The sequence below is a fragment of the Pantherophis guttatus genome, chromosome 1 (assembly GCF_059756535.1).
Source record: "Pantherophis guttatus breed Tessera chromosome 1, ASM5975653v1, whole genome shotgun sequence".
NCBI classification, from domain to species: Eukaryota; Metazoa; Chordata; class Lepidosauria; order Squamata; family Colubridae; genus Pantherophis; species Pantherophis guttatus.
Window position 1 is genome coordinate 266780122 of NC_142063.1, and position 15264 is coordinate 266795385.

The 15264-nt window shown below is 38.8% G+C and overlaps 1 protein-coding gene across 1 annotated transcript in view; it reads right to left on the reverse strand.

Annotated features, from left to right (window-relative positions):
- Positions 1-13557: 13557 nt before the first annotated feature.
- Positions 13558-15264, reverse strand: part of CNKSR3 (CNKSR family member 3) — an 83704-nt gene continuing 81997 nt past the window's right edge. Inside the window, exon 13 of the mRNA XM_060692291.2 lies at positions 13558-14802. Coding sequence (XP_060548274.2) covers positions 14504-14802 — 299 coding nt within the window. The 3' untranslated portion in view covers positions 13558-14503. The remainder of the gene's footprint in view (positions 14803-15264) is intronic.

Here is a 15264-nt window from a genome sequence, read left to right on the forward strand (position 1 = left end):
TTTCATCATTCTTCTGGCTTTTTAATAGTTTTAATATCTCTGACCTGAGTTCGTTATTTTCTATTTCGATTTCCTCCTGGTCATCAATTATTTCTTCGTCTTCAGTGGCGTATTCTTCGGATTCCCTCGAAATTGCATTCGTGGATTCGTTGATTATTTCTTGTTCCGTTTCCATTTCTTTGCTGTAGGCCCTGGTGTTGGGCCTATCTTTCTTAGACATTTTAAAGTTTTTTTTTATTGAGTCAATTAACCATCCTCTGCTACCAGATTGTTGCAATATTTTCAGGATCAGACTCAATAAGATTATCAAGAGTTAAAGATTTAACTATATATTCTTTTATTTACATTAGGCATTCTATATTCACTGAATATTCACAGATAGAAGCAAGGAAAAGGGTGTAGGTAGCTCCTTATATATACAATGGGTGGAGCTATATGTGGGAGTGGTGAATTATGAATACATTAAGAAGTGAAGAATAAGTTAACCCCTGATACCCTGTTTGTACACTATTTACACATTAGAGAATAAGGCATTTACATCTAACAGTCACCAACCACAGTTGGTGACATAATTCCTCTCTCTGGACAAGAAAAGGACTAGAAATCACCCACAGGTGCTCCAGATAGTTGCTTCTTTTGAGGGGATCACAAGACAGTGGTACCAAGAAAGTGATTTTGATAATTTTCTATATTGGGTTTACAAAAGAGGCTTGTTAAAACTTTGAAGAATTTTCTGAGAAGGTACAAAGAAAAAATGAAAAGCAATCAAGTTCTAAGACATTATTTGAAGGGACTAAAGATTAAGATTGTAAAGAAAAGGAAGGAATATAAAGTTGGTTTACACTGTTATCTCAGGTAACCTTAATGAAACTTTGTTGATCGGGTCAGAATTGACCTGGTTTTAAGGATTTGTTTATGGATAAGACATAAGATATGGGAAGAAAAGATCATTTATTGTATTTTAGAAGAAAGTGATAAGTTACTAACATTATTTTTACTTGTGATGAATGGGAAAATCGTGTCCTTATAGATTTCTTAATATTGTTAAGTTATGAATTTACAATGATATTGTCCAAAATAGGAGCTACAATTTATGTAGGTATATAGTTCGCTGATGTTTAAATTCTCCTTGAGCTGCTGTTCTAACAGGAGAACTAATTTTGCTGCAAGTCAACTTAATGTTTGCAGCCAGAAATACTTTATCACTCCTCAAAACTCCAGCAGTTCAATACAACAGTGATGAAAAGAAAAACAGCCTTTAATAAATCATTATAATCTCTTGCCAAGTTAAACAAATCCTGGCATGTGTAACATAGCCCTCAACCTTGAAGGCACCTCTCACATGGATGATCAGTGACCTTGTTACTTCACTCCACAAATCTTTTTGAACTGTCAGGTAATCCACAACACACTGTAATAGCCACATTTTGTGTTATTTCCTATGAATATGGCCTTGTATCAAAATATTCTGCTAACCACTTTGGAAAATGATGTTTGCCTAGGCCAAGATTTGAACAGACCATGACATTTTATACAGTGACTATTGTTATGCTGAACATTTATCACGGTGAGGGGGGTGGTGGTGTCTTTTTCTTGCATCAATAATAACTTTGGTTACCATACAAAGATACAAACATGCATTTCTTTCTCATTTCTCTTGCTGAAAGTTGTAGAAATAGCAGTATGTCATTTTACCTTTAGCTATGGAATTCTTATTCCTTCCATATCAATATATGGAATTCTCATTCCTTCCATATTAAGCAAATTACCTCAGAGTTGAATATCCATAGCTGCTCTGGAAATGAGGAAACAGGTGCAGCTAACCATGGCTCTATCCAGGGGTGAGCTTCAAAAATTTTAGCAAGGGTTCTCTGCGTGGCTGCTGGGTGGGCATGGCCATGGTGAGCGTGGCCTAGTCAGCCTCCTGCACCATGGCGGGGGGGTGTTTCCCTTTCCGGGCTCTGGAGGCTTTCCTTGAGATTCTGGGAGGGCAAAAACAGCCTCCCCAGGCTCCAGAGACCCTCTGGAGGCTGGAAATGGGTCCGTTTCTGGCCTTCCTGAACTTCTGGTAGGCCTGTTTTCACCCTCCCCGAGCCTCCACGCATGCCCTGCACTTACCTGCAACCAAAACGGACCGTGTGGGGACTCCTGGTAGGGGTGGCGTGGGTGGGGCAGGACCACCCAGGAGCGGGATTTGTGGATTCTCCAAACTGCACAGAATCTTAGCTAGAGGTTCTCCCGAACCCCTGCAAACCTCCAGCAACCCACCCCTGGCTCTATCTTGCATTTGCTACCAGTTATAAAGTTACTTGGACTCCTTTTCCTTGATAGTATCCATATGCTAGAAACAGGGAACACAATTGGAGTACATCCCAATCTTCCAAAAAAAAGGGGGGGTAGGGTAAAAAATAAGGCCAAGCAGCAACAAGAAAAGAAAGAGCAAATTTTAGGATGAGATTAAATAAACTGAAGAAAAGTGTATAATAATCTAATTCTGCTTAGGGTGGAAAAGCTTTTCTCCACCCAACCTTCAGGGGAAAGCAGATGAAGAACATTGGGTGATGGCGAGTGAAGCCAGAACTTGAAGTGAGCAAGGCCCAAAGAAATCTATCCATACAAAAGCAAATTGTTATAAGAAGATAGTTTGTGCCACTAAATTCACCGAAAAGTCCCGGGGAAAAGTAATCCCATTTCCTTCTAAAATAGGCACATGACAAATGTTTTTTTTTCTTTCTCTTCCTATCTAAACATGAAAGAATGGGCATTTGTTACGTTCCTTTCAAATTCAAGCTGAATTCTCAATCTCGTTCTGCAGACAACACTGTTCTATTTTTAAAGCTAACACAGTAACTTAGGTGTCTCCTGAGTTGCATTACATTCAATATTAAGATTTAGCCTCACCTGTCTGTATTATGGCTATCGTTTGACTGAACAAGCTAGACCATACAAGTAAACAAAAATGGAGCAAACTTGGAGAACTGGTGATTAATTTATTGACTGGTTGGTTGTTTGACTATATTTGTTAAATGCTTCAATCCAATATCCCTGGACTATTTCCATGTCTATTTTAACTTGAGCTGAATAAGGAAGCAGAACACCATGTTGTGTTAAAGGCTACTTTGAGGAAGGCTAAAATATTTCATTTATATTTAGCCATGGTAGATTTTCTACCACTTGTTTCTTTCTTCCAAAATGTTATCTCTGGCATGATTTGCAGGGTGAATCTGACAAAAAGAAAAAGAAAAAGGAAGGCACTGAATTAGGAACATAACTTGACATCACTTGATTTCATACCATTGCTCATCAGGACGCTATGAATATTCAGAGCTGGATAAGAAATTCAGCAATGGAAGTGATGCTTTTCTGACTTTTGACCCTTCTTCCTACACTATATCCAGTGTGATGTATTATGGCTGATGTATGTTTAATTTTAGAGCGAAGCTGGGTAATGTGCAGACATTCAGATGGGAACTGGAATGTATCATCTGGAGGGAAACTTTTTCCTGAATTTGTTTTCAAGGCCTTGCTTCATGCTGATATATAACTGCGAGAAATTTTGAAAAACAATTCAAAGAAGAACAGTTGCAAAGCAAAAACTAATCTCAATTTTATTGTTTAATCTCACAGGCTTGTAATTTATAAACTTTGTTTTAATCTTTGGAGAAGTCTTTGTATTTCATTTGCTTTTTGAGAAAGGTGCAAAGATGGAACTGAATGGATCCATTCAGATAATGTCACTGAAAAAGCTGTGAGCAATCCCTTCCTTTCTAAGCTGGTGATGTCACTGAAAAGACTTCTCTACTATATACAATTGTGCCAGGAAGTAGCTGTCCACCACTCCCAAGTATTAAACTCAACATATGAACTCCAAAAGCCTCTGTGAGGTTGCTAAGGATTTCAAAACATAATTCCAGTCTCCCACATTAGGAAGGAGTTTATTTACAGGAATTTATTTTAAAAACTGGTATGCTTTGTTGACAATTTTATTGTCCAGAAGGTGAAGGATGGAACAAGAGGGTCAGCTGAATTGATTTTAATATTTACCAAGAGGGAAGAAGTGGTAAGAGAAGTGGAAGCAGTAGGAACCTTGGGTGAAGGTGAAGACACCTTTGGGTTTGTGCAGAAGACAACAAAAATCAAGGAAATGGGTGCCCATCAACTGAAGAAGACTGCAAGATGGTAATGGGGAACAGGGCAAAGGCTGAATTGCTTAATTTATGTCTTTTTACAAAAGGAAAAATGGTCCATCCTGTCAGGAACTGCACCATTGGGAGCGAAAGAGAAATGCAGGTCAATATAGGTAAGGGATTGCAAGAGAACACCTAACTGCTTTGAAGGAATTCAAATCTCCCATACTGGATGGAGCCTGTGGTGGTAACAGAACTGCTGGATGTTGTCTTAGGGCAGAGGTCTTCAAACTTGGCTGGCTGGAGAATTCTGGGAGCTGAAGTCCACAAGTCTTAAAGCTGCCAAGTTTGAAGACCTCTGTCTTAGAGCCACGGAGAGAAAGGACCAAACCCAGAGCACAGGGTAAGTGCCAGAAGATTGGAGAAGAGACAATATTGTTCCAAATGGGAAAAAGGAAACTATAGACCATTTAGCAGGATACTAATAGCTTGGAAAATTCTAAAAAGAATCAAGTAGTGGGCTTTCAATTATTTAGAAATAAATAAAGCCATTACTTGAATTAGCATGGGTTTATTAAAAACAACTTGCACCAGACAATGTATCTTTCTTTCATATTGTGACTAGATTAGCTGGCCAAGGAAATGTTGTAAGTGTAGTGTACTTAGACTTCTGTAGGGCATCTGATAAAATAGATTATAGTCTCCATCTTAATAAACTAGATCTATTTGGGATGGTTGGCACTACTACCAGATGGATTTGTGGTTGGCTAAACAATCATAGGCAACACATGGTTCTTAATAGGTCTATGATCACATAGTGGGAAATATACAGTTGAGTTTATTTTATTTTATTTATTTGTCAACAAGTACAAGGAAACAAGTAACAGTATAGACATAGGCATAGACACATGAAAAAAAATTGGCACAAATAAAAGGAAATAAATAAGCAAAATACAGCCATAAACACATAAAATGAGTACATATAAATGGGAACAGTAGGACAGGGACGGTAGGCACGCTGGTGCGCTTATGCACACCCCCTTAGGGACCTCTTAAAAAACATGAAAGGTCTATGGTAGACAGTTTAAGGTAAAAGGAATGGGGGTTAGAGAGACTAACAACCAAATCAGGTAGAGTGTGGTGCAGTGGTTAGAGTGCAGTACTGCAGGCTACTTCTGCTGATCACCGGTTGCCAGGAGTTTGGCAGGTCGAATCTCAGCATGCTCAAGATTGACTCAGCCTTCCATCCTTCTGAGGTCGGTAAAATGAGGACCCAGATTGTTGGGGGCAATATGCTGACTCTGTAAATTGCTTAGAGAGGGCTGTAAAGCACTATGAAGTGGTATATAAGTTTAAGTGCTATTGCTAAGTGCTATTGCTAATAGAAGGGGTGCTCATAACATTGCAGAAGGTACAAAGCCAAGGCGTGTATATTGCTAACAGTTCAGAAAGCTCAAAATTCAGCATGATCTCAAGAGACTTGGTTGCCCTATCCAACAAAGTTCAATGGCGATTCTGCAATTTGGCAGGAAAAACCAGATGCCAAAATACAAGGCATGTGATACGTGACTCAACAGTAACACTTGCCAAATGAATCAGAGTGCCCTTGTAAACCGTAGTTTTAAGTGGAACCCAGTAGTTTGCTACAGCTGCAAAAAGAGCCAATGTAATGGGATTATGGGCATCAGTTCGCTGAACCGGTAGTAATTACCCCTCTTTGGCTCCACCCATGCCCGGCCTGTCGCTGCTCACCTCTTCCAGCTGCTCGATATTCCACAGAATTCAATGTTAAGTGCAGCCGAGAGAATGCTAACTTTTCCCCCTCCATTCAGAACAGAGCTACTGCAGCCTGTCCCCTTAACCTAGTCCCCAGGAGTGGGGGGGGGGCAGAGGGAACCATAAAGGGAGCAGCAGCTCCGTTCTGAATGGAGGGAGAAAAGTTAGCATTCTCTCTGCCACAGAATTCAATGTTAAATGCAGCAGAGAGAATGCTAACTTTTCTTCCTCCATTCACAATGGAGCTGCTGCAGCCTGTCCCTTTTAAGGTAGTCCCCAGGAGGGAGAGGGAGGGGGGAGCAGCTGAAATGGAGCCCCTGCCAGCCACTCCTTGTCGTGAATGACAGGAAAATGGGGAAGGGGATTTTTCTGCCTGTCATCCATTCCTCAATCTCAGCACAGACTGAGGGAAGGATGGTAGGCAGGAATATTCCCCTCCCCATTTTCCTGCCATTCACGACAAGGAGTGGCTGGCAGGGGAGGGGTCGGTGAGGAGCCCCTTGATGTGAGTGATGTTAAGTTGGCCACACCCACCCAGTCACATGACCTCCCCCAACAAGTCACGCCCACAGAACCGCTACCTTGCTTTTATGTTGTCACAATACAAGTAAGGTGCTGAGGAACTAGAAAGAATGCAGAGAAAATGGACAAAGTAATGGGCTTGGAAGCTAAATCCTATGAAGAGAGGTTAAAGGAACTTGATATGTTTAGGCTAAAGAAGAGGAGGCTAAAGGGAGCCATGATAACAATCTTCCAATACATAAAGGGATGTCAGAGCAGAGGGCATGATTTTATTCCACATAAGACTCGTGGGTAAGATTTAAACCAGCTGATGGAAGCTTTATAGGGGACATTCAAACTTGAAATAGGAGGAATTTTCTAACTATTACAGCTATTAGATAGTAGAGCAGCTTGTCTCCTGAAGTTGTGTGTGTTCCATCACCAGAAGTTTTCAAGAGATGTTTGGATAGCTACTTGTCTAAGATATGTGAATTCTTACACTGGGCAGGATGCTGGACTGGAAGACCTCCACAATCTCTTTCAACCCTCTGATTTTATGAAACTTGGTGTTTCTATGAAAGATTCAAATAAATGTAGCTCCGAAGCTGACATTTGAAACCAATTCTGCCTCTTCTGAATATCTTTAAGATTTTTTTTTTTTTAGAAAAAAAACCAATGGAATAAAATGTTTTACAATAGGAAAGGTCCATTTTTACCATCCATTTCCTAATTTGGTAGAAAATCCAAACTGATTCCCTCTCCCCCAGATATTGTACAAATGTTGTTTTAAAACCTTTTTTCAGAGACAAAATGTTAATTCATTTCCATGATTCTGAGGATGCCAACGTACTACTGGTTTTTATACTTTTCTTCTGTAATGAGCTTTTCTATAACCATTAAAAGTAAATGTATCTTCCGTTTTTCTTACGCAGTTTAATAATTCCTTTCTCCCCATTAGGTCAGTTCCAAACTTATTTGCCTAGTGGGCAACATTTAAATAATGGACTTTCTAATCCATATTTTCAGTTCCTGGGCACTCAAAAGGCTATATGTGCACATTTAGAAAAGTTTATTTTTAAACTTATTTTTAAACTTATTTCTTAATATTTAAAACTGACCTTCTTATAGTAATGTATCTGCTATTTCTAAGTTAGTTTGAAATAAGATAAACTAGGTTAAAACAAATATACACTTTTTATATATTTATAGGATCTGGATCCAAACATTTAATTAATGAGACAAATTCAGACTTGAATTCCAAAACAAGGCATTTTTTTAAAAAGATGGAGAAATCATATTCTCCTTCTGCTACCTTTTGCTTGGCAGAGAAAAAGGGAGCAAACCAAAATTAAAAGTGATTACTTTTGATTACTTAACTCAAAAGTTTGGCATGAAAATAATCTCCTCAGGAGAAGGAATAATGAGATGAGTATGCAATTAAATTATCATTTAATGTCTTCCCTTTGGAAAGAATTTACAAAGCAAAGCAGCTCATTAAGGCTCCAACTAAATACTAAGTCAGGTTTAATGGAAAAGCCTGTTTGTTTAACCATCTTGCCGATTAAGAAAATGCCAAGTAAACAGACTCTCATCCAAGTTATATCAACCAAGATTTGCTGCAATTTTAGTTTTGTGGGGCACTTTGGTGGAACTTTTCCAGAATTGTTTTAAAATATCTCTATCTATCTATCTATCTATCTATCTATCTATCTATCTATCTATCTATCTATCTATCTATCTATCTATCTACCTACCTACCTACCTACCTACCTATCATCTATCTATCTATCTATCTATCTTATTCCTGTTTTAGTGTCTCATCTTAGGATATGGACAACCTGGTGCCATAAAATTTGTATTCATATGTGTACTCTGAACTTTACATGTACAAATTAAGTCAAATTAGGAAATTTGCTCCATTTCCACATATATATTTTACTTATACAGTACATGTGTTGCTTCTTTGTTATAACGTATTTCATGCAAAGGAAGCAACAAGGTCACTAGAGCTCCATGCCTTGAGTGGAAATGTTATTTAGGATTTTTCGGAATTCAAGAAACTTCATCTATATTTTTATTGGAGTCAGGTACAAGAGCTAGAAGCATGCTTTCCATATTTAAAAGTGGAGATTGCCAGAAATTTAAATTCTGCACCAAGGACCTTGTTTTTTATCTTTCAATTCTCATGGTTCTGAATATGTACCTCTGTAATGGGTCGAACTGAAACAACAGTTCTCCTAACTAATGACAATTACACGATGAACAAGGAATTGGAGGGAGATGGTTTTCACTCCCATTTCATTATGGTTCTGGAAAGTGTGGGAAATTTCCACACTTTCATCTCCTTGGGCAGTCTTTCCAGGGAGCAGATTTTGGGGGTGCAGGGTAGAATAAATCTGCTTATACTGTGATGAATTGTTTTAAATGTAAGTGTGAAAACTTAGACAAAGTTTAGGGTAACAAGAGTGGAGTCACTCAGTGGTGGGTTGCTCCCGGTTCTGTCCGGTTCTTGCGAACTGGTAGTAAAAGCGGTGGGAGGCTCCGCCCACCCACCCAGACATCATAATGGACGATCTGCACATGTGCTCCTGTTGCAAACCGGTAGTAAAGGTAAGCAGAACCCACCCCTGGTGTCACTGGTTTCAATACTCCACAAAATGCAAACACCCACTTAAAACTGTCGGTATCTACTTGAACACTTTTTTTTTTGATGATCCCAAAATAGTCACTTCCTTTGGATGCAGACTTCATAGCAGGGTCCATTTGTTACTTTATCACTCACTTCAGCAAAATTAAAGTAAAACTGCTTTTTCACACATACAAAAAAGGACAAGCTGATTTTGAATTCTAAATGAACCTAGAAGGACCTGTGAAGTCGGGGTCAGATATAACCCAGGCAGGAATATGCAGTTACCGTAATTATAAAGGAGGCTGGCAAACCTCATTTTTAAAATCTTGTATTAGAACTGCAATATTTAATTGGCTTCCACTTCTCATTAAGTTAAATTTATTCTGCAGTAAAGCTATGGCCTTCTCTGTAACCAGAGAATCAGCACTATAGAACTGAACGTATCTTGCAAATTACAGCAACCACATAAAGGTTAATTTTATGGCTGGTTCCCACGAAGAGTGGCACCCCAAGGGTAGGCAGATTCTGACCAACTGGGAAAGCCTCATAGGCCCCCATTCACTCATATGTTTTGTCCTACTTCTCATTGTGGAACTGTAGCACTTAGGAACTGCTCCCTTACTAGTGTGTACAAGAAAGTACATAAATGCTTAGGGTTAAACACAGTTGAACTTTACTACGTGCATGATTATATCCAAAGATGCTTTTTCAAAAGGCAACTGGACTTGGGTTTTTCCTTGAAGATGTTTCACTTCTCATCCAAGAAGCTTCTTTGGTTCTTGGATGAAGAACTGAATGGAACGGAAGAAGTTTCTTAGATCAGAAGCGAAACATCTTCAATAAAAAATGAAGTATAGTTGCCTTTTGAAAAAGCACCTTTTGGACAATCATGACCTGGATGACTGAGAATCTCCATGGATATGCATGATTACACAGGCAGCAAAGCCATGAATTTTTCTGGTATATTTGCTGCATAAAATGTAAAAAGACTATATTATAGTTTAGATCTGCAAGACCTCCTACTGTATCTAGTCACTTTCCATGTACACATATTCTTTGCAATGGGTAATTGTGAGCGGTTATTTTTTTCTCCTTTTCATTGATGCAAAGAATTCAAACGCAGTTGGCCTGGGCGGGACAATTGTTCTGCTTTCTGTATTTTCTAAAATAGAAGAAATATAACTGAAATTTCCATGCCTACTGCCTTCTAAAGCGGTGGTATCTATTTCTAAAGAATTCTGTTAGGAGATCCTTGAAATATACCCTAGAGAAAAAAACTATTACGGGCACTGAATTCATTCAAACATAGTTCCAAGATTACCTCAGAGTTCATGTACTTCTAGATTTCTCCAACTCTGCTTCTGTGGGTAGATGATATTTTATGAGATTAATGGACTTTGGCTCATCATCAGATTCCAAGAAATTTCTCTTTAAAACATCTGGGAAATTCCAGGGCCTGAAAGTTTGAAATTCCTAATCGAGTCCAATTTAATGTCAGTTTTTCTAGTCAGCTTTAGATGGCTCTCCAGACTCTGTTTGAAGACTTCCAGTGAAAAAGAACATACCAGTTCATGAAGCAAGCCATTATACTTGTTGACAGCACTTACCACCAGGAAATTTCCCATATCTATGATTCTATGATTCTATTTCTTCCCATTGGTTTAGTCTTGCCCTTTGGGGAAACCAAATAGTCCGCTCCCTCCTCTATATCACAGCATTTTAGGCTGTTGTTATATGCTCTTCTCTTAGTCTTTTCTTCTGGAGCAACATACCTAATTCCTTTAACCACCATCTATAAATTATAACCCATTAATATAAATGCTGGTAGATCTTGACGTATGACCACAATTGAGCCCAAAATTTCTGCTGCTAAGCAAGACAGTTGTTGGGTTTTGCAGCTCCATCTTACAGTCTTTCTTCCCACAGTTGTTAAATGAATCATTGCAGTTACGACAATTTTTATGACATGGCAGGTCATAAAAAAAGATGATCACATGACCACAGGACACTCCAACCTTCGTAAAGACAGGGCAAATTTTGACCGCATGGGAATGCTGCAACAGTTGTGTGAAAAATGTCACTTTTTTTTCCAGTGCCACTGTAACTTCAAACGGTCACTAAGTAAGTCAAGGACTACCTGTACGTTAATCAATGGCCCCGAAGTCGGAATAGTGAAAAGTAGACTTGTTTTTTGCACCGTTTTCAATCTGTACTCTATACCCCATCAAAGGAAACACACTGCTTGAATGATGCAAACATCCCCATAATAATTCTCCCTGCCTCCCCTCAGAATGACTTTTGAATTCTTTTTCAGAACTTTTCATCTAAAAACAGTAAAATCATGACTCCGCCATGCCTCATCGGTCTATTTACAAATGAAAATAGACAAATCTTCATTCAGTGTAACCATGTCCAGCATTACCCCACTCTTGCAGATGGAAGGCAAAGGCTAAATCCAATCAGTCCAATCAGGATTACACATCAGGTAACATCTGAACTCAGGACTTTTTGACTTACAATCAGTAGCACAATCACCTTTTTCTCTCTTATTATTTTCAGTATGTACCTTCCATTACCTGCTAGCTAAGCTGAGAAAGGTTTTAAGAAACAAGATTCCTTCTTTTGCCACAGCAGTGGTTTCTGTCTCAACTTGCAGAGAAATTATCAGCTTGATTAAACAGATATATCAAAAGCATGTTAGGTGCCTTGTCCAACTTGTTGAAACCCTTTGCTAATCTTAGAAACATCCTCCTCTATCATTGTATTTGAACTGTTTACATTTTATGAGAATTCTCTGTGGTAGACTTATCCAAACCTTTATAGACAGTTCTGAATTTCAGTTCCATTTGAGTTTTTGGGGAAAGGTGCATGGAGGAAGTGTCTTTCCCTTTATAAAAGTAGAATACAGGTAGTTCTCGACTTAAGACCACAACTGAGCCCAAAATTTTTGTTGTTAAATGAAAAGTTTGTTAAGTGAGCTTTACCCCATTTTATGACTTTTCTTGCCACGATTGTTAAACAAATCACTGCAGTTGTGAATTTGGCTTCCTCATTTCACTTTGCTTGCCAGATACTTACAAAAGGTAATCAATCACATGATCCCAGGATGTTGGGACCATCATAGATATGAGTCAGTTGCCAAGTGTCTGAAGCCTTGGTGGTGCAGCGGACTAAGTGCTGTTATGTAGCACTTAGCTGCCTGGAATTAGTGCGAGTTCAATTCTCACCAGGCTCAAGGTTGACTCAGCCTTCCATCCTTCCGAGGTAGGTAAATTGAGGACCCGGATTGTGGGGGCAATAAGCTGACTTTGTAGAAACACCGCTTATGGGGGGCCAAAAGCCCTAATAAGCAGGTATATACAAGAAGAATGAAGGCTATTGCTATGAGTGCATTGTAAGCCGCTCTGAGTCTTTGGAGGAGGGCGGCATATAAATTGAACTAATAAATAAATAAATAATTTTGATCACATGACCATGGGGATACTACAACAGTCATAAGTGTGAAATACAGCCATAAGTGACATGTCTATAGAGATTCTCAGTCGTCCACGTCATGGTTGTCCCAAAGGTGCTGGAATGCAGTCCTTCCATTCCCCATCATTAAGTCAGAACTGAAGAAGCTTCTTGGATGAGAAGTGAAACATCTTCAAAGAAAAACCAGAAAGTCCAGTTGCTTCTTGAAAATGCACTTTTGGGACAGCCATAAGTCACTTTTTCGGGGCCGTTTAGTAACTTTGAACAGTCACTAAATGAACTGTTGTAAGTCGAGGACTACTTGTGAATATTTTTGATATAATGGTAAAACAAACAAAATAAGGCATGATGACTCCAGCATTACTGGAGTTTATTGAACTGATACCACTATCAGATTGGGTGTGAAAGAAATATTGCTGTCTCCTTTTTGGTTCTTGCCTACAAGGCATATTATCATCAGCTCCATTTAGCAGTTTGAATAGAATCTAAATTGTTTTGGCTTCATAGATAATGTGAGGCCTATTTTCCAAATGTAAAAAAAAAGCCTTATTAGTTTCAAAACTAACATTTTTAGTTGATAAATTTGTCATGAACTGCTCAGCACAAGCTGTGGAAGTCAATCCAATATTTGAAAGCAATGTAAAATCTACCTTTTTCTTTTTCATTGCATATACCCCAAAAGAGGTTTTTGGAGTAAATGACCATGACAAATCTAATAACAATGACACCTTCACAGATGTCCTGATATCATCTAAATGAGTTAGTTAAGTGAGATAAGGTAACAATAGGTCCATAGTCATTAGTAATCTTAACTAAGGGAGTAAACACAGAATGACCTCTAAATCCAAATAAATAAACTTTAAAGAGAAAAAATACAGCACAATGTCATGTTTAAATTATTTTAAAAATGAACGCTCTTTGTGGAACTATACCAATACTCTTTTCTACATTAAAAACAACAACACATTCTTAGTGGTTTTGCAAATACTTCCTTCCATAAATGATTTCCATTCCAACCCAATGCTATAGAAATAATTGGGACAGACACGATTTTGTCTACCAGTGTTTTAACATAGCAAACTGTTTTAACAACATTGTCATTTATCAGAACTCAATCTTTACAACACAAACAACATCAAACCAGTTCATCCTTGACCCTCCATTATGCTCCAGAAGTCTGCAGGGTTTTAAAACACCACTTTGGTTAACAGCTATTCAATCTTTTTTTTTTCCCCCACAAGAAAAGATATATTCCTTTAGTTTTTACCATTGTCACTAAAAAGGCATATCTGTGACATGTGGTGCCAATCTATGTAAAGGGGATCAAGGCTGCAGCAGTTAAGGCAAGGATAATTCAAAACGGCACTGAGGTTTTAATAATTGGGATTGTACCCAAAACAGTGATATTTGTGGTGAACCAGAAGAACGGGAGAAAGCCTTCTCTTTCCATAGAGCTGTGTTTTCCGCAGGCACTTGCAAGTTGCATAGTTTTGAAGCAGAATGACACCTTCTTCTTTCATCTTCCTTGGTCAGAATTGTAGCTTGGAGGTTTTTCTCTCAGTGCTACAAAGCCTCCACATCTGAGTAGCTGCATAGCATTTGAGCAAATGAAAGGCCATCTGACCTTAGGCCAAAGCAGAGACTGCTTCTGCCCAGAATCCATTGATTTCACATTAGCAGTGACTCCTGAAGTTCTCAACCTGGACTGATTTCTCTGGAGGTCTACACGGAAGTTCTCTTCATAGGCCGGCGTTTTTTATTTGTTTTAAACATCTTGAGATCTCCTCTGCCTCTCCATTAACTTCCCGTCCCCTCCCCCAGGTCCACCAGTGAATCTGAGCAACATCAGGAAAAAGAAGGATTCTCTGAAGGGGTGGGTGGGTGGGAAACAAAAGACGTAGTCACTAAATAACTCTTTAGGAAATAAAGATCCCTCTGACTGGAGAATAAAAGAAGGCACTTGGTGAGACATTCAGCCACTTTCCATCCAATCTACTCAATGAGTCAATAACCTCAACCTTGTGATCCAGCTAACCAGCAAAGAGGGTTCTGTGGAGGAAGATTTCGTGGACGTGGTCACAGGCGGCCTTTTAGCAGCATCCTCCTGGAAAGGGATGGTTGCGCTGTTGTGGAGATCCACATTAACAAAACACCGGCTTCCCCTGATGTAGTCGGCGCCTTTTACTAACTGTTTTTCTGCCACTGGTCTGGGAAACGGATGCTGCAAAGGGGAGTTTTCTTCAATAATGGGTGGGATTCTTTCATTGCTGAAGTATCGGCAGAGGACATTTTCAGCTGAAAAACCAAGCAGAAGAGTCTTATAAGCATTCACATTCAAAAAGTCTGCAAAGACTGAGCAGCTTTTAATATTACGCCACTCTCCAGCAGATGTGGTAAAAATTATTTTCTCAGTCAGTTGTGCAGAAGGAATATAATCTGAACTGGCCTCCACATTTTTTTTTAATACTGACATTCTTTTTCTTAATCCGCTAAAACCTGAATCATCGGGAACAGAACCAGCCCAAATTTAAATTAATGAGTAAAGTTTCTACTTTAGGAATGAATAAACTATACATAAATACATTCATTCTTAAAATCCCATTGTTGTTTCATTTAGGAAAGAAAATAAACTTAGTAAGGGACAAATTGAAACATACGAATTGCCAGGGAAATGTTTCTCTCATTTACCACTACTGTTATCTCCATGTCTTTTTCTTCAGAAGCTTCTACAAGCTTCTGAAATACAGCAAACTGAGA